This window comes from Apiospora marii, assembly GCF_038362585.1.
Source record: "Apiospora marii strain CBS 49790 chromosome Unknown utg000003l_segment0_segment0, whole genome shotgun sequence".
NCBI classification, from domain to species: domain Eukaryota; kingdom Fungi; phylum Ascomycota; class Sordariomycetes; order Amphisphaeriales; family Apiosporaceae; genus Apiospora; species Apiospora marii.
In genome coordinates, this window is record NW_027117374.1 from 5,961,178 (window position 1) to 5,981,825 (window position 20,648).

The following is a 20,648-nucleotide window of genomic DNA, read 5'->3' on the forward strand; positions in this document are numbered from 1 at the left end:
CTAAGGACTCTTGTCTTGCTCTGTCCTCGCAGAAAGCGAATTCGTGTGCTTCTTGGCCTTGATAGCAACGGCCAAACGATCGAAAGCCATCCGGCTGTCCTTTGGCGCCTGCACCGTGTGTGTCCATTCCAAGGCCCACCAACCAGGGCAGATGTGTTCCACCTTAGCCTGTCCGTCACGGCCACGGACACGGCCATGTGGTTGTGGTGACGCGGGCCGTTGCCCTTCCATGTGCTCCTGAGCTTTAGACATGCTCCCAAAGTGGTTTTCGGTTGGCATGATCCCCTGCGCGGTGAAACAAAAAGCACGTAGCAACTGATTTCGGTGGGGATGACCTGGTGAAAGGAGTACTGTACTCCAACAAGCACCGGGACCTCTCGTACACTTATGAAGTTATCGCTAGCACGATCTGTCCCAGCTTAAGCTTTGATTAAGCTACTATCGCTAGGATGGGCACAAGAGAAGTACTTAGTAGTCGCCGCGCAACTTTCCTGTAGTGTATGGTACGTAGGAACACAACCACACCCATCCACGATGGGGCCGAGCGGCGACCAGATATGGATTTTGTCAGTGAAAAGGTCCGTTGCTGAATGTTCCTGTGAGCAAGACTTGCTGTTTCACGCAATACACCTGCAGCTCCTCTGAGGCTAGAGATTTCTGGTAATGGCCGCGACGCTTTTTCGGGGTCGGCCCTGGTGGACCATGTGAGCTTTCTTGCCTGGGCCGCTTTCGCGTCAGATCCATAGAGCTTCTACTGTGTTCTGAGGATGCCATAAAGGCTTCACTGAGCTGCACTCGCGTAATCCTGTGCTGTTACGCCATAACCGGAACAGGGTAGACGCTATATACATAACGAGGCGGTTCTACACACAGATACGGTACTGTACAAACTTCCACTACTGCATACGGTACGGTCGTCAGTATCCAACTCACACATCGCGGCTTGCCGTCGAGTTCTTTCACGGTACACGTGAGGTCATACAGAAGGTAACGAAATCGGCTTCCTCGCTGGGGGGCCGAGAAATTCATCTCCGCTTGGACCACTTTCTATTTTAGGAATGGTGCACAGTGACGCTTACCCGCTGACCAGATGGCTGGTTTTGTACTCTACCAAGGCTTGGCATGTACCTGTCATCCTATGTAGGCGCTTAGGTAATTAATTACGAGGAGTTGACCCTAATGGTGCGGGGTCGCGAACCAGCTCCACGCTGCTTTCTATATATAGTAACCACATGAAGGCATTACCTCAAAAGCATACGTACATGACCAGTTTCGAGGAATGTTCTAGCACCCCATATAGAGCATCACAAATAGAGCACTACGAAGAAGCCTGCATGCCCTTTCAATTCTATCGATTGATTGAAGGCTGGCGCCACTAGATAGACTTGGCATATACTCCTCCTGCTTTACGGTGGCAACAAATATTACTCATTTAGGACCTGTGTCTAGAATCTTCCTGGTCCCCAACGAAGGCGAAGCGGTCTATAAATTGACGACGCTCCCTGAAACCCTCCATTTTCAAAGGTAGTAAAAAAAAGAAGATAAAGAGTAGAAGCCTTAAAATAGAAATTGCACAAGAATCACTGCTTCCCAACCCCTTCCATGTCGCATTCTATGAAAACCACCCTCCCCGAAGCACAGCCGATCGTAATCAAAGAGCCGGCAACAGCGGATGATACTGGCCGGAAATCAGGCGGTAACCATAACAGATAATTTCCATGCCAAGTTATCCAGCTGCGATCCTCGCTAATGCCATAGCCAAGGCGTGAAACCTCGCGCTGTGGAGGTGATGACTGACTAGGTTGGGTACCAATAGCAATAGCTCCAATATCAGTAAGAAGATGTGAAGAATTCGGGCTGAATGACAATATAGAGGAAGTAGTGCCTATGTGGGTGGTCTGTAGCTCTTGGCCCGTCTGCGCGTCCCAGACCTTGACCGTCCCGTCGCGCGACGCCGACGCCACCAGCTTGCTGTCGGGCGAGAACGCCACCGAGCGGACCCAATCGCTGTGGCCCTTGAGCGTCTGCTTTTCTGCGCCCGTCGCCGCGTCCCAGACCTTGACCGTCCGGTCGTCCGACGCCGACGCCACCAGCTTGCTGTCGGGCGAGAACGCCACCGAGCGGACCCAATCGCTGTGGCCCTTGAGCGTCTGCTTTTCTGCGCCCGTCGCCGCGTCCCAGACCTTGACCGTCCGGTCGTCCGACGCCGACGCCACCAGCTTGCTGTCGGGCGAGAACGCCACCGAGCGGACCCAATCGCTGTGGCCCTTGAGCGTCTGCTTTTCTGCGCCCGTCGCCGCGTCCCAGACCTTGACCGTCCTGTCGTCCGACGCCGACGCCACCAGCTTGCTGTCGGGCGAGAACGCCACCGAGCTGACCCAATCGCTGTGGCCCTTGAGCGTCTGCTTTTCTGCGCCCGTCTGCGCGTCCCAGACCTTGACCGTCCGGTCGTCCGACGCCGACGCCACCAGCTTGCTGTCGGGCGAGAACGCCACCGAGCTGACCGCAGCGCTGTGGCCCTCGAGCGTCTGCTTTTCTGCGCCCGTCGCCGCGTCCCAGACCTTGACCGTCCTGTCGTCCGACGCCGACGCCACCAGCTTGCTGTCGGGCGAGAACGCCACCGAGCTGACCGCAGCGCTGTGGCCCTTGAGCGTCTGCTTCTCTGCGCCCGTCTGCGCGTCCCAGACCTTGACCGTCCGGTCATGCGACGCCGACGCCACCAGCTTGCTGTCGGGCGAGAACGCCACCGAGCTGACCGCAGCGCTGTGGCCCTCGAGCGTCTGCTTTTCTGCGCCCGTCTGCGCGTCCCAGACCTTGACCGTCCGGTCGTACGACGCCGACGCCACCAGCTTGCTGTCGGGCGAGAACGCCACCGAGCTGACCGCAGCGCTGTGGCCCTTGAGCGTCTGCTTCTCTGCGCCCGTCGCCGCGTCCCAGACCTTGACCGTCCGGTCGTCCGACGCCGACGCCACCAGCTTGCTGTCGGGCGAGAACGCCACCGAGCGGACCGGATCGCTGTGGCCCTTGAGCGTCTGCTTTTCTGCGCCCGTCGCCGCGTCCCAGACCTTGACCGTCCGGTCATACGACGCCGACGCCACCAGCTTGCTGTCGGGCGAGAACGCCACCGAGCTGACCGAATCGCTGTGGCCCTCGAGCGTCTGCTTTTCTGCGCCCGTCTCCGCGTCCCAGACCTTGACCGTCCGGTCGTACGACGCCGACGCCACCAGCTTGCTGTCGGGCGAGAACGCCACCGAGCTGACCCAATCGCTGTGGCCCTTGAGCGTCTGCTTCTCTGCGCCCGTCGCCGCGTCCCAGACCTTGACCGTCCGGTCGTCCGACGCCGACGCCACCAGCTTGCTGTCGGGCGAGAACGCCACCGAGCTGACCGCAGCGCTGTGGCCCTCGAGCGTCTGCTTTTCTGCGCCCGTCTGCGCGTCCCAGACCTTGACCGTCTCGTCGCGCGACGCCGACGCCACCAGCTTGCTGTCGGGCGAGAACGCCACCGAGTTGACCTCAGCGCTGTGGCCCTCGAGCGTCTGGCGGCAATTATTCCACTTGTCGTCTACTACTGGCTGGCGCAAGATCCATTGTGGTATAAGACCTTGAAATGTAGCGCGGATTACGCTCCGTTTCGGGGCGAAGAGGAGGCCAGATGAATAGACTTGAAGAGGGGCAACCTGAATAGTAGCAACGTTGGCCAGAATAAAGCGGTTCGCGTCGCTAAGGAAGTCGATTAGTGGTTTACTGGTACTGGGCTTAACAGTTGGTTAGTAACTTAACGGAACGGGTTGGGGGATAGCGTACTATAAGACTACTTAATGTGGTTAAAACCCGCAAGCTTTCTGAAGCTCTGTTCATTAGACTGAGCGCTTCTAACCAATATAGGAGATAGCTTTTTAAGAAGTTATACACCTCACAATCGTCGGTGATCATTGTACCTGACTGTTCCAAGTGGTATACCCAGTAGCGGCAGGCATATTGTATCTCTGGCTGCAGGCGCTCGTTAATTCGCTGTGAATCGATCTCGGAGAGTGTCATCCCTGGGACTTGGACTTGGCAGATATCCGTCCGCAGCGAGCTATTCATGACTCGCAGACATTCCGCGGCTAGCCGACGATGGACCTCTTTCTTATCAATCCAGAACTGGTTGCTCTCTCGCTTCTCCGGGTCGAGAAGGAAGTCGCGGAAGGATAGATGCAGTAATCGGATCGGTTGTTCAGATGAATCGGGGATACTGAGAACGGAGTGTAGTAGGTCCAAAGTGCCAGCAACCGTCTTCGTGGGCGTACCTAATAGCCGCGCCAAGGAAGTTCTGGCAAGTGGTTCAGCAAGAACAACAATTGGCCCAACAATCGATTGAAACCGCTTAATGATATCTTTTTTCTGCTGGGCTAACGCGCCAGCAAGGAGCTTATTCAATACAGGCATATATGTCGCATCGAGCTGAGAGACTTGAGCCGTCGCCCGGTAGCTTATGATCTCTTGTAGTTGGTCTGCAGGGTCCCCGAGTCTTCGGTCAGCGACAAACCGACAAACGGTAGCGGCAAAGATGAACAGCGGTACCGCCATCTTGACCAAGATCCGCATGTCGTCTTCGCTTGGCCATACGGCGGGTATGTGTCGGTCTTTTGCGACGGAATCATTGTAGTCATTCCTTACCCGCATGAGCTCACTTTTGAAGAATACGCGTATATCACGTTCAATGGCAGGTTCAGCGACCTTATGAAGGACAAGATCTTGGTATTCCCCTTTAATCGCAGTGAAGCCAAGGTGTATAGGAAGATCGGGTCTGCTGGTGAGAAAGACTTTGAGCCGGGGCGATTGTATGCTTTTCGAGTTCGAGAATAAGTGTATAAAGCATTTGACATCCTCCTCGTCCTCGCACTCATCTAAGGCATCGACAATAATTAGAAGAGCACGGTCCTTGTTAACAGCTCTAGAAATCTTCGATAGCGGTTGAAATATGAGCTTCTCGATTTGTTCTCTCATCGCTTTTTCGAAGATCGCAGGGTCGGAATCGATGGCAGCTTGGATGTGCGGGATAACAGCCGGTTCCCGTGAGCACAGCTGTGCCGCTAGGGTGGAGAAGAACTTGGACACGCCGCCGCGATCTCTTTCACCACGCTTGAAGAAGAAAGTAGCACCAAGACACCCGCTCGCCGAGGCAGTCTGCGCTAAGGTGCGTGAAATAGTGGATTTGCCCGTTCCTGCCATGCCGTTAAGCCAGAACATCGCTTTTGCGTTCGGATCTTGAATCCATTGATCAATCTCTAGCAGGAGCTCGACTCGGGTGTTTTGGAGGCAGGTCGGATTGTGTTCTTCGGCATGCGAGTCGAATGCGGCCCCTTGCGCGGTGGGGAGTTTCCCGAGGACAAGTTTTTGATCGATGGTAAGAAGAACGGTCCTGTAGGTATACGTTGTAAGCAGTCAAGAATAGACCTAGACCGGAAGAAGCGACTTACATTTGATCAACCTGTAAGGCCAAGGATATTGTTTGGCTACATCCCCTTAGATGAGTGACAACCTTGTCGACGTCCTTGGCCTGGAACGGCCATTTCCATGTGCTGAACCCAAATGGCGTCGTCTTACTCGAAGTCAACTTCTGATGGAGGCTGATGAGTTGTAATTGCCCGTCTCGAAGCGCGCCATCGAGCTTCTCTGTCGAGAGAAGCTTATCTCTATGGGGTCCTTTCAAAAGCTGCTGTACATCCTTAATGACGCTATCCAGGCAGGTTACTGTAGTTACGATTTGTTGTATGTCAGCCCTTGCGCTTGCGACATCTTTCGAGTATTGTACACAAAGCTTGATGACTTTCGCAGTCAATTCAGCAACGGCAAGGGCGCTGGCTGCAGTAGCGAATGCTTCAGCCATTACGGCTTGGATGTCGCTTGATGCATCGGCTAAGGACCAGGCAATCGGTTGGAAGTGTGAAAGACGATTGAGGCTATGCAGGTACAGGGCTGGGCCTGCTGAACAGGAGTCCAGCACGAGGCACACATTGTCGAACGTTGTCGGGGTAATTGTGATGAGGCTGAGCCAGTCACGGGATCTGCACGTCCTGCCAATCGAGTCGTCTTTCCTGTGTCTGACGTTGGCGTATGGCGATGTAATTGGTAGATGCACAGGGAGATTTGCCTGTTGTTGTAATGTCCAGTGAACAGTCGCAATGCAGCAGCCTTTTCAGGCAGGTATTGGGGGGGTTGTCGTCCCGTAGCGGGGCTTTTAGGCGGCAGGTGGCCTAAGCGTGCCTTTGTTCTTGTCCTGGAACACCCAGAACAAAGACATCAACCGCCATCCACGCATCCGCCATCAAGGTGACATCAATGGCCCCAAACCTGGCAGAGGCTACACACGAACGCGCCCAAGCTATGATCGAGAGTAATCAGTTTGCTAATAAACAGATTGCGGAAGCTGTTGGGTGTAGCACCCGTTCCATTCGTACGATCCGAGCGAACCTGCGATACTTTGGCACCACCAGAGCGCCTCGAAACGCCGTCGGACGACCTCGAACCATCACGCCGCCGATGCTTGACGCTCTATGTGATCGTTTGATCGAGAGACCCGAAATGTACCAGGACGAGATGGTCGCATTTCTCGCGGCCGAGTTCGACGTCGAGGTGACGAAAATGAGCGTGAGCAGAGCCCTCGCTTCCATCGGATGGTCCAAGAAAACTACCCGACGCGTAGCCGAAGAACGGAATGCCGACCTACGCGACTTTTATAGCCATACTCTATCCGACTTCCGTTCTTACCACCTAGTGTACATTGACGAATCGGGTTGTGACAAGCGTGCGGGATTTCGACGAACCGGGTGGTCTCCTCAAGGCGTGGCACCCGTACAAATAGCACGGTTCCACCGTAGTCGTAGGTACCAGATCCTACCGGCTTACACCCAAGACGGCATTATGCTTTCACGTATCTTCCAGGGGTTTACGGATAGTGAGGTATTTGAAGACTTTATTCAAGAGCTTCTGCCTTTATGTGGGAGATGGCCCGAGCCGAAGTCTGTCCTGATCATGGACAATGCACCGTTTCATCAACCCGATAGAATCCAACAGCTATGTGACGATGCCGGGGTCAAGCTCCTGTTCCTGCCGCCGTACTCACCAGACCTGAATCCCATTGAAGAGTTCTTTGCCGAGCTCAAGGCCTTCATCAAACGACACGGGCACCTCTATACCATACAGCAGGATTTTGCCGTCTTTCTACAGTGGTGTGTGGACGTCGTAGGATCAAGACGGTCAAGTGCAGAGGGACATTTTCGGCACGCAGGAGTGTCTATTGAAGAACCATAGAAGCTTAAAAATATATTAAACGGAAATAGAAACAACCCTTTTATTTATCGCTCATCACTCGTTACTCGTCATTTAACAAACTAGCCCAGCTTTTAACATCGCGAACGAAGCGTCTGGCGATACCAAGCTTCACACCCTTGTCTAGCAGGAACTGGTAATCCTGATCCTCATGCAACTGCTCAAGGTCTAACCCTTCAGCTAGAGTTAAATCTCGAGCCTTCCGGAACTCGAACTTCAGTACTACATCGTCCACTTTCGTGCACTGCCATTCGCAATATCTCTTAACCGCTCGATCTCTTAAACCGCAGATAGTAATAGGGCTAGAACAGGCAACTGGATGCTCCTCTGAGGCTTGTTCATTCGACTGGCCAGGTAAGACATTGGTGATCTGGATAGACGGAAGATTTCGGGGAGAGGCATCGCGCTTGCGCTTCTGTTTGCGCTCTGTATCCTGCTGTTCTTCGGCATAGAGCTGGGTACGAAGGAAATCAGGCACATCGTCGTGACAATTGATGGGGTGACCTTCTTCGATATGCCGAATCAGGCTTCGGAAGTGATGAGTGCGTAGTCGATAGTGTTTACTGTTCGCACTATCACGCCAGCAATATGGTCCGAGGTGGCACGGCGGCCCTGGGCATCGCATACGCTCGTAGAGTTCGTTCCAGGTAGTCTGCTGGCCCGTCGTCACTTCAGCGTGTAGCTGCGTTGTTCGTCGGGCAAGCATTGTTTGGGTGGCAGAAAATCTCCCCCTCGTAGTGGCCCCCGTCGATGCATCACCGGGTCTGTCGGTATCCACGTAGGTAAAGGCGATCGCGAGTCGTAGTGGCTTCCCTTCTCGAAAGAGAGGCGCCCAGGTTCGAAGCTGCTTCTCGATAAGCCTCCAGTCAATATCAAACCCGCTGAAATATTTAACGAGATCGCGTGCGGACCGATCTCGCACGGAGACTGTGATAGTAGTATCATCAATTTGCACCAAGTCCTTAGCTCTTCGGAGCTTCGTCTTGACCAATCTCTCCAGCTTTGGTTGCAAGAATTTGAGCCAGTAGGCGCCCGGCGCCAGCACAAGGTCGGGCTCTGTGTCCTTCAGAAGGACTCTGTTGTTATACATCACCTTGAACTCAATCGAATAGTGGATGCAGCGAGGAGGTTCATCATTGTAGGCTTCGTCCTCTTTCCAGTCAGCAAGTTGCAGCAAGGGAAGCGTTGCTCGCTCGATGCTCAACTGCCTGCGATCAGCGCACTGAAGCGATTCTTCTGACGCGAAACCCTCAGAAGGCGCAAGCGACGCTCGCCAGCTCTGCTGAGTATTGACTAAAGCCTGAGGAGATAGACTAGGAAAGCCAAAAGCAGCATCACCATCGTCGCCGAATGAATCGTAGGGATACGAATCAAACTCATCATCCATTTTCGCGGCTATACACTAGGGAAGACAGCGCCAGACTTGACGAAGACGGTGGCGAAATCAATTTGGCGGGGGCAGGGAGGTCCATTGTCGGACTCGAACGAAATGAGTCACAGATGGCCCCAAAAGCATCAAAGCCGCCAAATATGGCGGACGTCAGGAACTGCATCCAGTATTGGACTTGGATTGTATTGTTGTTGGTTTGGAGCAGACAGAAGAGCCAGGGACGATGTTGAATGCTAAGCTACATTCGGCTTTGGCCCTGTGCTACGCTGCCATTTGGCAGGCAGCCGCCAGCACTTGTTCTCACTTATTCGGCGGTCGCATCGCCGAGGGATCTCCAATAACCAGGAGCTTCTCTCTTGCATGAAATCGTAGAGTAGAAGAGGTATTGCATAGACATGATTTTGTAGGATTTCTTGAATAGCAGGATCGATGACACGCTGGAACCTTGTTTACCACCGTAAGCCCGGTATGCAGCACCATCATTATTGATAGCGGGTCTGCTTATCGTCTGTTGTTTGTTGGAGCCGCATCTGGATTACTTGAAGTGGGGTGCATAATTGGATGACAGGTCCAGTACTTATTGATATACCTGCGGAGACAGTTGGTGAGCTAAGATCCCGCACTGTGCGCCTTCCTAAAGCGGAAAGTGGTCTGAGCGGAGAACTCGTTTCGTTGTCATCGAAGAGGAAGCCGATTTCGTTACCTGCTGTAATACAATATGGCAACGCAAACCACTACGTACGCTTGGAAAGGCTCGGGGATACGATCACATTGGTCCTTAGATCTAATCGTAGCGCGGGTGCTCTACACCCTACAAACGCCCAACGCTGTATTCCATGGCGTACTAGCGCATAATCAGGACCGCTGGCTGGTAGATGGGCCAGATGAGAGCTTGCTCTGGGTGTGCGAACGAGACGGCTCTGTGGCCGTATGGCAGGAAGACCAGCAGCGGCCCACCATCAGCGAGGGCAGATCGGATCATGACATGGGCGCGGTGATCGGCCACTACGACAGCAGAAGCGGAGCTCTCTACTACTCTATAAAGTGGGTCGGCTACGAATGTCCAACCTGGGAGTCGGAGCAGGATCTAGACCAATACGCTGCTTTCCTAGATCAGTATTGGACTTCTTTCCCACATCAAAACTTGGTCAATTGAACGGCTGGTGTGTCTGGGCCAGGAAGGACATTCAGAGGCGGAAGCACTACCGCACTACACAAAAGTGAGACCGAGCTGCAGGCAGTTTGGACCATAAGCTATTCGTAGGACACCGTAGAGAGCCGGCTAAGACATCTAGATGGCCAAATGTACCATAAGCTACTTCGCAAAAGAGCCTCTATTGCTTTCTGTCTCTCCACTCCGCCTTCGCTAACTTACGCCACTCAGTTGAGGGCCGTAAGCCACGTTCTGGTAGATTCGCGTAATGGAGGCTGGCTGGGCGGAGCGTAACAGAACAACAGCCTCCGCCCTCGACGATGTGACACGAAACGTGTGATTCACCGGCCACGCACATGCACCCAAGCTTTGTTCGACTATCGATTGGCCGCCATGCAGCACGTCATTGCCGCCTTACCTGCACTGGCGGCAGCTAAGGTAAAAAGATGCATTCCCTCTCGATCCCATTGCACCAGTTTTGCTCGCCTCTGTGTAGACAAGACGCCGAACGCGCGGAGAAGCACGGCCAGTACACTCAAGCCGGAAGGAACAAAGCGCAAGTCGTAGAGAGGGCTCATCGCGGCTGCCAGCTGTTTGCAGCTGGGTAGTGTTGGATAGGTGGGAGGCAGGAAGGGCGTAGCAGAGCCGATGAGAGCTTCGGGCTTCCGTACTGGTATTGGGCCAGACTTACCAAGATCCGGACCGCTCTAGGTCGAGGTACGCGCTAGGGGTTGGTGATGGTGCCTGGAAGCACACTGATAGGTGGGAAATCGTATCTACCTTGCTGCAGTCGGTCGTGGCGACTCTGCCCAGTTCGAGCCGACGAGGTAGACAAACGACTGCTATTTTCCTGCCGGTGATCCTCTAGGTCCTCGGGAAGTCAACTTGGCGTCAAGCGTACACTACGCCATATCGAGGGAGGCCTCGATGGGAGAAAGACGATGGATGGTTACAACCAGAAGCAGGCCTCTAAGTCGACCAACAGGAAACCGCCTCACAATCGGATGTGAATTCCTGCAGTCCTCGGTAGCACTCGATGACGTTGGTGGTACGTAGGCTTTGAGCCGCAAGGCAGAAAAAGTCGGAGCATACCTCGCTACAGTCGCTAGCGAAACCAGCGTCCTCTCTTTACTCTTTCATAGTTGCCGTTCTGGCCCCACTTGGCAGGGGTAGCTGCTGACACCATGTACCCCGCCATGCTCGCAAGTACCCAGTCCATTTCTGCCTTTGCTTATCCTTACCTTGTGCATCCATAAATCGATTACCATGTTCATGCATTAGTTTATGCTCCACAAAACCAGGAGCCAGAAGCCGCTGACAGTTTATGGTTTCCTTGGCAATGCAATCGTCCCTGTTAGCGTCCGCAAACAGAGCTTTTGATACAAGTCCGGTCAGCGTCGTCTTCGGCTCGCATTCCACTCCCTGTTACTACAATATGAGCGAGTTCCCCTTGTCGAGATCACTCGCACCTTTCATTATTTTGGTCTTATGGATTTCTCCTCGGGACCATATTCACCAGCGACAAGATGCGGAATACCGATAGCACGGCCGACTATCCCGTACAGGTCTCCTACTACGGTAGCGCAAACGAAGTGCACCCAGCAGTTACTCTCTACCGAAAATGTACTTCTTACACCTCTTTAAAATGGCCTAGAACTAGTTGAGTGATGCTCAATACGACATGTTTGACGGCTGCTGCCTTTTGACATCGCCTTCGAATCCTTACTCAATGCTTCATTGAAACTATAATAAAGTCCTACTTGGCTCGGTACGATCCATCGAGGCCGATCCGCCCACTGTAACGGTGGGTAGCGCCTATAATATGGGGCTCTCGGTTTCCCAAGCTAGCAGCCCGCCGACACCTGCCAGATTCAAGGCAGAGGTGCCAAGCAGCGCTAAGGCCCCTTCACTGTTCGGCCAGAAGTGGCTGCTACAGCACTCCTCAAAGCTGGGTTTCCGACCAAATGTCTCCGCTCGTTCTTTTGCTTCCTTCCCAACACATCTGCCGTCGAAATAGGCGGCCAAGCAACCATGTCTCCCATCGACTCGCAGAGCTCTTGTGGTCAAAATGATGACTGGTTATTGTCGCAATTAGTCGACTCGCAAATACAAGATTATTTTGATAGTCAAAGCCCATCAGCCGATTCACCTGGCGTGATTCAGACCCAAACCAGCGACCGATCGAGTCGGAGTGCGACGCCTTCTCAGCAAGGAACCCTCACATTCACGCCATCCAACGGGAATGGAGATATATCCAACCGACGAAGCCGACCGAATCACATCCGATATGACGTCGAATGGAAGGTTACTTTTAATCGTAGAAGCAAAGCCGAAGACACGGAGCAAAATGTTACACTTTCGCCGCGGGAATTCTGGGAATCCAGTCTGCGGCAAAAGCTCGAAAACGTGACCGAGAAGAAGTTCCCAGCCAATAAACCCTTCCAAGTGGAAGACACCAATATGATCGTGTCCGTAACTGGCAAGCGAAAACTGAAGAAGCGCTACGACGGGCTGGACATTGACTGGGCTGTACTAGAGAAGCAGCTTCGAAGTTGGAGCTATTTGTTTGCGCGTCGGAAACAGCTTTGCATTAACATTACTTTCAACTATGTAGAAATCACGCCCGCGCCATGTCCATCACAGCGACAGACGAGGCGGTCGACGCCGTACCGCAATGGGTCGGCGACGGACTTGATGATTCAAGAGCTCGACGGCACGTGGATTCTACTAGTGAACCTCTTCCCTGGCGTCGTGTATGTAGCCTGATACAATATCCGGGGCCTCTCTGATGCGAAGAACGGATATCTAGGTAACGAAGCCGTCGATGTGCAGGCTTTCAGCCAGCGAGCTGACGAGGCTGAGGACTGTTATGCATGTTCCCACCAAATAGCCTGCTCTTCCGTAAGATGGCCCTGTACATACTGTATACCGCCACCTAACATGACGATGACCGCATCGTCGCTCAGTGCTACTGACGGGTTGGCCGCGCTCTTTGTATAGGAAGGCAACATCAATCCTTAGCTTCTTGCCCTGTGCAACCAAGTCGCTTCAGGCTCGCATCTGCTCTTCGACAGTGGCCTGTTCAATGTTCAGTCCGTCGAGTCATTTCGTGAGATCGCGCTCGGAGCGCTTCGATGCGGATACGATGACGGTCGTCTCTTCAGCTCGGTAGCATCCCCGGTGAGCTTGATGGCCACAATGCCAGCCAGCTTCTATTGGAGACTGAGGTTCCAAAATGCGTACCAGGTTCTGCTCTGTATTACTGGTAATTTTCGTCAGTCTGCCCTTGGCAAGCAATAGCTTCCACTCGATAGAGCAATAGAAACATGTAGGCGAGGTCTCGTCGTATGGTAGATTGGGATCCTAGTCACGTAACTGTAGGAAGGGGAGCCGCGACGGCCTACCTCGTTGCTGGCACTGCTGGCTTTGGTCAGCTGGGCCGATCCTTGGTATGTCAAGCCGCTGGAAGCCGTAGTGCTGTAAACTATTTGTCTTCATTGTACCACTGTGTTGCCTCCAAACCAGCAGTATCCATTGTGATCTTCTTGATTGACCTTGTCGTCAAACACCATCGCGAATCGATCACTGGCCATGCCTAAGCGCACAGGATCAGGTTAGCGCTGACGACGGTCACGTGAGAGGTCACACTTCTGCCACAGGCCGCAACCCCCGCAGACTTTCCAGACAATCTATCTGTTCACGAACAACTAGGTCCACCACCATTGAGTTTAAACCGCACAAACGGCGTCCCATGAACCCACATCGCCTCACAGTCTTACGCATCACGGCCCACCAAGACTTTCGCCACTGGTATCCATCAATCTAATCGTTCTTGATTACGATGGCGGGACCTTTGTCTGCGGCGCTAGGCCCCACCGTGCACCAAAGCCTGGAGGACGCCGTCGTTAGTTTCCGGACTGTCTTGAATGATGGACAACGCCAAGAGCTACGAGACATGATGAAAAAGCCTGATGTTCCTGATGCAGACTCTGTCTTGGTTTTAACAGCCAGGCTTGACTCCATCAACAGAAAGAGGAGAGGCAAAAGCCCCTCTACCCGACTTCACTCACTCTTGTCTTCAGTCGGGGATTTCTGCAACACCATAACTGACGGGAAACCTTGCAACATTGCGGATACCTATGTATCATCACATCCCGAGATTGCTGCATTAGTCTGGGGCAGCATCAAAATGGCAATGACGGTGGGCTAACGACCATGACATAGATAAGATGAGGCATACTGATTAGAGCTTTACGCAGATATTCATGAACTTCATGTCATACCATGACGCGACTTTCAATCTGCTAATGAAGCTGACCGAACTTTGTCCACTCGTATCGGAGTACCGTTCATTATACCCCGATTCGACCAGGTTGCAGAGGTCATTGAGCGCTTTCTATGCATCAATCATTCGTTGCTGTCAACACTTGGTAGAGCTAATACAGCGCCATGGTATGTGCATACACTCCGCATATTGATCGATTATCTGATAGGAAACAGGGTACATGCAGTTCGCTAGGCAGCTTACTACATCGTTTGATGAAGAATTCAGGTCAGATCTTGATAACATTCGGAGTTGTCGCAGTAGTGTCAAAGAGGATGCGTCCTTTGCAAAAGCCCAAGCCGATCTGAAGCATCAGCAACTGCAGGCAAGAGAGCGACAGGAAGCATCACACAGCAGAGAAATTATGACTCGGTTCTTCTCAACTACGGAGCGCAGCCTGCACAAATTGGGGAACCGACAGGTACAAAGCTCTCATCAGGAGTCAGGTAAGGATAGCCGGAAACCCCTCAAAGCATCCATACTTATGACCATGTAGCGAGAAGAACGCAACAGCTACTGGATTCTCTGTCCACACATGATTTCATGAGGCCGTTTAAGCGGAGCAGCGAGAAGCGCTATGGCGACACGACAAATTGGGTGTTCGGAACGGAGCAGTTTCGAAATTGGCTCGATGGGGAAAGCCCGGTTCTTTGGTGTTCAGGGAAAAGTAAGTTACAATACCTATGCGTAAGAATCGAACGCTAACTAATCTGAACAGTTGGGTCTGGCAAGACCATTGTCGCGTAAGTCCCTGTCGTCTATGACACGCGGTGTATACGCACTAAGATAAATACGCCTATAGCTCCAGTGCCATTCATCATATCCTGCATACTAAAGGCTCCCATGGTTGCCCAGTCTCCTTCTTCTTCGCCCAGTCCGACGACACCAACTCATTGAGCGCACATGTCATTCTCAGTTCTATCTTGCATCAAAGACTGAAAGGAATCAAGGTCTCCAAAGCTATGGAAGGCAGGATTCGAACAATAATCTCGTCATCGACTTCTTCGGATGTCTTGGACCTCCTCCGTGAATTGATGCCGGCGCCTCTGAAATCTTACATCTTAATCGACGGACTTGACGAATGCGATGCGAAGGACCGCAAAGAGCTCCTCCAGACACTCTCGGCATTAGTATCATCTGGCAGCAATATTCGCCTATTTCTTTCAAGCCGCTTCAGCCTTCAAAAGGAAGTCAAGAAGCGATTCACAGCCGTGGAGCGCCTTACACTAGACTGTGAAGCCACAAACGAGGATATTGCGACATATATCGAAGGTATTCTCGACGAAAAACTCGAAGATGGCGAACTAACAGTTGGAGACCCCGCACTAGTTGGTGATATCAAAACAGCGCTTATGAAAGGCGCACAGGGGATGTAAGTACTTCTTCCTAATAACCTAAGTATCACGTCTAATGGACAGGAGCAGGTTTCTCTGGACAGAATTTCAACTTAAAGACGTATGCCGGCAGCACTGTGACGAGGATATTCGACATATATTGAGCAATCTCCCTAGAGATCTTGCTGAGACATTTCAGCGAGCTCTCCGTCGTATCGAGAGGCAGAAACATGGCGCAGCAGCTCGCAAAGTATTCCCATGGGTCGCAGCGTCAAAGCGGCCATTGTCGCTTGGAGAATTGCGCGAAGCAATCGCCATCGAAATTGGTCAGCAATACAATGAACCAACTCGCCTGTATAATGACATGGAGGACATTGCCTCTTGGTGTGAGAATCTGATCCAACTCGACGAAGAGAGCCAGATTGTCCAGTTTGCGCATTCAGCTGTTAGGACCTTTCTCTTGGAAAAGCCCAGTGCCCACGATCAAGCTGGTTTCCACCTTCTTCTCGGGGATGTCGACCACAGAATCGGCGAGATATGCGTCACGTATCTCAACTTCAATGATTTTAAGACAACTCTAGCAGTTCGATCGAAGCCTCTGGTTGTGGATCCATCAAAGGTGACACGCGAACTATTCGAACCGGGTTCAAAACGTGCTGCGCTAGTATCACGCATCGTCTCCAGACCTAAAGCGGGAGCACACGATATGCAATCTACTACAGCGTTTTCCTTGCAAGACTCTCGGTCGAGAACCACCGCTTTGGAAGCCGGACATCCCTTCCTGAATTATGCATCAGTCAACTGGATTTTACACACAACATCCTTCCGAGAAACGACGTCTAAGACATGGCGTCTATGGGAAATCATGGTGACCAACGGCCATGGCATCGCGCAGACACCCTGGGAAGGTGATTTTTATGACAAAGCCGTGTGGAACTGGGCAATTCAAGCTCGCCATTATGCAATGGTACACCTTTTGGTTACGCACAATGAATCCTCAACATTCAGGAGCGATATCCTACAGGATGCGGCGAAAGAAGATGATGCTCAACTTATCGATGCATTGCTCAAAGCTCCCTGGACAGCAAAAGCCTACAGTCAGGCACTGCAGATTGCGTCATACTGGGGCCATATCGAGGTGGTCGAAAGGCTGCTCGCGGCGAAAGCCGACGTGAACGCGAAGCCTGCAGAAATTGATGGGCGGACAGCGCTACAAGCCGCAGCCAAAGGCGGCCATATCGAGGTGGTCGATCGATTGAAGCGTGCGGGAGCTCGTTGAGCAGGTATTTACTGTAGCACTTTTGAGTGGCACCGGCATCAAATAACCCAAGTGTCATTAACAACCACGTACTCCTATAGGCGCGCTTTTGTGCCAAAGATAGTGAGAGTGGGCCTGGAGTCGTCTGGTTAGGCTTTAGCCACACGTTCGGTCACCCGATCATGATCCTGCGACCCAGGTTAAGTGGCTATATTAGCAAGAACAGCCAGAGGCCAAGACTGACATTATTGACAGATCATCCCCTACCCTAAAGCAACTTAATCAGCGCGGACCGGCCAGAGCTTTGGAGACATGCAGATAGATCAGTTTCTTGCCATGCAAGGGATCGTGGGCGAAGCTCAGAAGGGGGTGGACCAGTCATTCGGAAAGCTGTCGGCGCAAAACAACAGCAGGGGATTCCAAGGGCAAATGGATGCGGCTTCTTCCGCTTCCATGTTTGGATAACGTAGAATGGCTGCACAGGGAGGAAAGATGGCAAATGTAGCCCAGCAAACTGGGAGAAAGGATGAGAACTCAGGGAAGACTAGTGTGGAAATCCTGTAGACCCCGAATCATAGCATCTAAGGAAGGGATAAAAGTGCAGCGTCAGCAGCAACCGAACGAACGCAAGGTTGGCTCTTTCTTGGGAATTTCAGAACAAGCATGAGAAATGGTGGGGTTGACAGGACGAGCCCGTCCGCCGTCCAATAGCGTGAGCGCTTTCTTAGCTGATGGCTCCGAAAAGGTCCTGCCAAAGGTTCTGCCAAGGGTCTACCGTGTACAGGGATACTGCACAATGAATCGGCTGTGGAGCATAACCTAATGCAAGAGCATGGTAATCGACTTATGGATGCACAAGGAAAGAATAAGCAAAGGCAGAATTTGGCTCTGTACTTGCGAGAATGGCGGGGTACATGGAGTCAGCAGCTACCCTGCAAGGTGGGTTCAGAACGGAAACTGTCAAAGAGTAAAAAGAGGACGCTGGTTTCGCTAGTGACTGTACAATGCACACCAAATTAGGCGATGGATGGAAAATAATCATGATATAATGCCACGCTCCTCAACAATCCTCGCAGGCTGGCTAACTACTGGCCAATGCAATCGACAACCAATGACGCCACCATAATGCAATCAAGAGAATGAGATCATGATCACGAGCACCTGATCGCCGCTAAGATAACACCGTTGCTTACGAACTGTTTCCTTCCTCACTGGCGCTCATGGTGACCAAAGACCGGGTACCGCCTCCAGAGTCCAAGGCACCGAATCTGGCATGAACCAAGTCCGTTTCTTCAAGCGGCACTTTTAACGATCTTTGACAGAGAACCCATAACAAACTGAAATTCTCTTCCAGACTCGTCTGTCACTTGTTTCTTGGACGCTTTGCGCTTCCTTTTTCGGTTTTGAGATTGTGCGGTGAGGCAAGCGAGCGGTTCGCGACCTCTAAACTCTGCTCGTTCAAAGTCCACAACCATGATGCGGCCAGTAGGCGCATCGAAGAGTATATTTCGACCTTCGGCGTCACGATGGAGGACTCCTGGGCGCAGATGTGCGCGTGCGCGCTGGGAGTACCAAAGCCTAGGTTGTTTGCTTTTCTCTCAGCGCCAGTAGTAGAGTTTGTTGGTGTCATGTCCTGGGTGTTGGCTACATGGATTGAGCTGTGCTGCATCGACCAGGCCCCATTCACCCCTGAGTCAGCCTGGCAGTAGACCCCGTTATTCTTTGTAACCAGCCGGAAGTCCCGCAGTCAAAAATTTGCAACCAACACCAGCAGGAAAGTTGGGTTACATTTCATGCATGAAACTACCATGAGCAGGCTGTAGCCAAGGAGCCTTGTAAGTACCCGTGCGTACTCAATCGTACGCAGAGATACATGAGGCGTTCACAGCTGCATCGTACGATCTACATGCAGGGACACCCTTTGGTCGTTGGAAATTAGACGTAAAAGATTTACGTTCTGCTGAATTTAAGTATGACATTGAACCACGGTGTCTTTCGCAGTCACAATTAATACTACATCGTCTTTCTGTCACGACCATTGCTCCTTGGCAAGTGTCTTAAGTGCTCACACAGCGATGGAGAAAACTAAGGTGTATGTGGAGATACGAAGTTCACGTCGCTCGTCGGACTTAATTCACTGATATATAGATATTTAGTCCACTCGGAATCGACCTCGGTGGCACCAGCGTACGAGCTGTGTTCGAAAGACACTGCGTCGGAGATAACAGTAACACAATTTCGTCGCGATTTCTCCCTGGCGAGATTCCCGCCGACATCTATCCCTACGATGAAGACGGCCTAGTGTACCTGAATGGGGCAAGCGATCACGCACGAAGATCAGTGCCCGCCAAATATGCCTTCTACGCCATCGTCGGCACGTCGGATGAATCATTGGAGCAAAATCCCCTAGCCAAGGAGCTCATAGACCACAGCAGGGAGGATACAGCCTTCAAGCAGCGCCTGAGAAAAGGCTTGGTGGAGCTCTTCAAGTGGATCGCGTGCCTCTGCCGTGTTATCTGCGAACAACACGACTACGAGATTGACGTTATTGGCCTCTCGGTGCCATCGCAGTGGACGGAGGACTTCAAGGTCCTGTACAAATCAATCATAGTCGAGACGTTCGGCGATCCAATTCGCGTCTACTTCGTTTGTGAAATTGAAGCTCTGGGTCACTACCTTCACAGGTGAGTATTGAGTTACTTTATTATTGACTATATGTTCCTAGGGTCTGATATTTTAAATAGAAATCACAAGAAGAAGCTCCTTCAACCCTTAGACAAGTTGGACGTCGTCCTTTTTATCGATTTCGGAGGCTATGACACAGTAGGATGCCTTTTAAAACCTCAAGCGGAAAGGGATACTACTAATAACAGGATTAGAACACCTGCATCTTCAAAACTCTCTACGATGAGAAGGATAACCCTAGATTTCATCTGATTTCCGGCGCCAAAGGTACCGAATCGTTTTCTTCTTTCCGTGTCTGTTGATGCATCAAAACGCCTGGCTTAACGTTGCTCTTAGGAGCCGGTGGTGGTAGCGCACAATGGGAGTGCAACATGGCGCAAATGGCAGTGGGAAAGGACGAACGGCGTCTGCTTCCCAAGCTCACGAACGCCATCCACGACGATTTGAATATCATGAAATACTCCATGAAACCCTACTGTAATAACCATAAATACAAATTCGAGGGCCTGAATGACGAAGGCACGGTACGATCTTTCCACATCGAAGCACAGGCCATCAAAGATTCTTTCGACGCCGCGATGGAGGGGCCCCTAAAGCTCGCACGCGAGAGGATCGAGGAGCTTGGGACGATCGATGGCCACAGCAATCACCGAGTGGTTGTTTCCGGCGGGACGTCCCATCATAAGGACCTGGAGGACAAGGTGCGGCAGATGTGCGTGGAAAACGGCATCAAGCATCTGCTCTTTACGGGTCAGTGGGACATCCGGTATGGGTAAGTCAAAATATCAACTCTCTTCCACCACTCCTTTATTATAAAGAAATACTGACTCCATCGAATTTTAATGGATAGTCCCATGAAGGTTGCACATGGCGTAGTGCATGTGCTGCTTCGAATCGGTGATGAGAAAAGGACGGGTACTGCGACCAAGGCCGACGACCGAGACAGACATCTCTCCAATCTCCGTCGGTCCGCAAGAATCCGTCAACGAAAACTGAAAGCTGGGACATAATACGGCGTACGGCGATCGATACGAATAGAGCAGAAGAGGATGAAAAGGCCGAGGTAGCTTGGTAATCTCATCAGCAACTAGAGCCACCCTTTACCATGTAGACCGTGCCCGGTAAAGACAGATATAAAGCCTTCGTATTACGGATGTGCCGCGGCCAGATGGTTAATCTGGCTTATCCTC

At 52.1% G+C, this 20,648-nt stretch overlaps 7 protein-coding genes across 7 annotated transcripts; 4 read left to right on the top strand and 3 right to left on the bottom strand.

The window, feature by feature from the left end:
- PG985_005418 (uncharacterized protein) lies at nucleotides 1-279 on the bottom strand (the record flags this gene model as incomplete). Its single annotated transcript, XM_066825187.1, has 1 exon — nucleotides 1-279. One exon carries the CDS (start codon nucleotides 277-279, stop codon nucleotides 1-3), a length of 279 nt encoding a protein of 92 aa, XP_066688347.1.
- Nucleotides 280-1,580: 1,301 nt separating this feature from the next.
- PG985_005419 (uncharacterized protein) lies at nucleotides 1,581-5,872 on the bottom strand (the record flags this gene model as incomplete). Its single annotated transcript, XM_066825188.1, has 3 exons — nucleotides 1,581-3,755; nucleotides 3,805-5,404; nucleotides 5,463-5,872. The coding sequence occupies 3 exons, from the start codon at nucleotides 5,870-5,872 to the stop codon at nucleotides 1,581-1,583; spliced, it is 4,185 nt and encodes a 1,394-aa protein (XP_066688348.1).
- A 452-nt stretch (nucleotides 5,873-6,324) lies between these two features.
- On the top strand, nucleotides 6,325-6,760 carry PG985_005420 (uncharacterized protein; the record flags this gene model as incomplete). Its single annotated transcript, XM_066825189.1, has 2 exons — nucleotides 6,325-6,633; nucleotides 6,689-6,760. 2 exons carry the CDS (start codon nucleotides 6,325-6,327, stop codon nucleotides 6,758-6,760), a joined length of 381 nt encoding a protein of 126 aa, XP_066688349.1.
- Nucleotides 6,761-7,357: 597 nt separating this feature from the next.
- PG985_005421 (uncharacterized protein) lies at nucleotides 7,358-8,701 on the bottom strand (the record flags this gene model as incomplete). The annotated part of the gene is made up of 1 exon (XM_066825190.1): nucleotides 7,358-8,701. The coding sequence occupies one exon, from the start codon at nucleotides 8,699-8,701 to the stop codon at nucleotides 7,358-7,360; it is 1,344 nt and encodes a 447-aa protein (XP_066688350.1).
- Nucleotides 8,702-12,317: 3,616 nt separating this feature from the next.
- Nucleotides 12,318-12,796, top strand: PG985_005422 (uncharacterized protein; the record flags this gene model as incomplete). Its single annotated transcript, XM_066825191.1, has 2 exons — nucleotides 12,318-12,610; nucleotides 12,748-12,796. The coding sequence occupies 2 exons, from the start codon at nucleotides 12,318-12,320 to the stop codon at nucleotides 12,794-12,796; spliced, it is 342 nt and encodes a 113-aa protein (XP_066688351.1).
- Nucleotides 12,797-13,698: 902 nt separating this feature from the next.
- On the top strand, nucleotides 13,699-16,794 carry PG985_005423 (Vegetative incompatibility protein HET-E-1; the record flags this gene model as incomplete). The annotated part of the gene is made up of 6 exons (XM_066825192.1): nucleotides 13,699-14,058; nucleotides 14,117-14,309; nucleotides 14,358-14,627; nucleotides 14,678-14,848; nucleotides 15,019-15,553; nucleotides 15,606-16,794. The coding sequence occupies 6 exons, from the start codon at nucleotides 13,699-13,701 to the stop codon at nucleotides 16,792-16,794; spliced, it is 2,718 nt and encodes a 905-aa protein (XP_066688352.1).
- Nucleotides 16,795-18,848: 2,054 nt separating this feature from the next.
- On the top strand, nucleotides 18,849-20,468 carry PG985_005424 (uncharacterized protein; the record flags this gene model as incomplete). Its single annotated transcript, XM_066825193.1, has 6 exons — nucleotides 18,849-18,865; nucleotides 18,930-19,457; nucleotides 19,518-19,596; nucleotides 19,653-19,725; nucleotides 19,795-20,230; nucleotides 20,309-20,468. 6 exons carry the CDS (start codon nucleotides 18,849-18,851, stop codon nucleotides 20,466-20,468), a joined length of 1,293 nt encoding a protein of 430 aa, XP_066688353.1.
- Nucleotides 20,469-20,648: the final 180 nt, after the last annotated feature.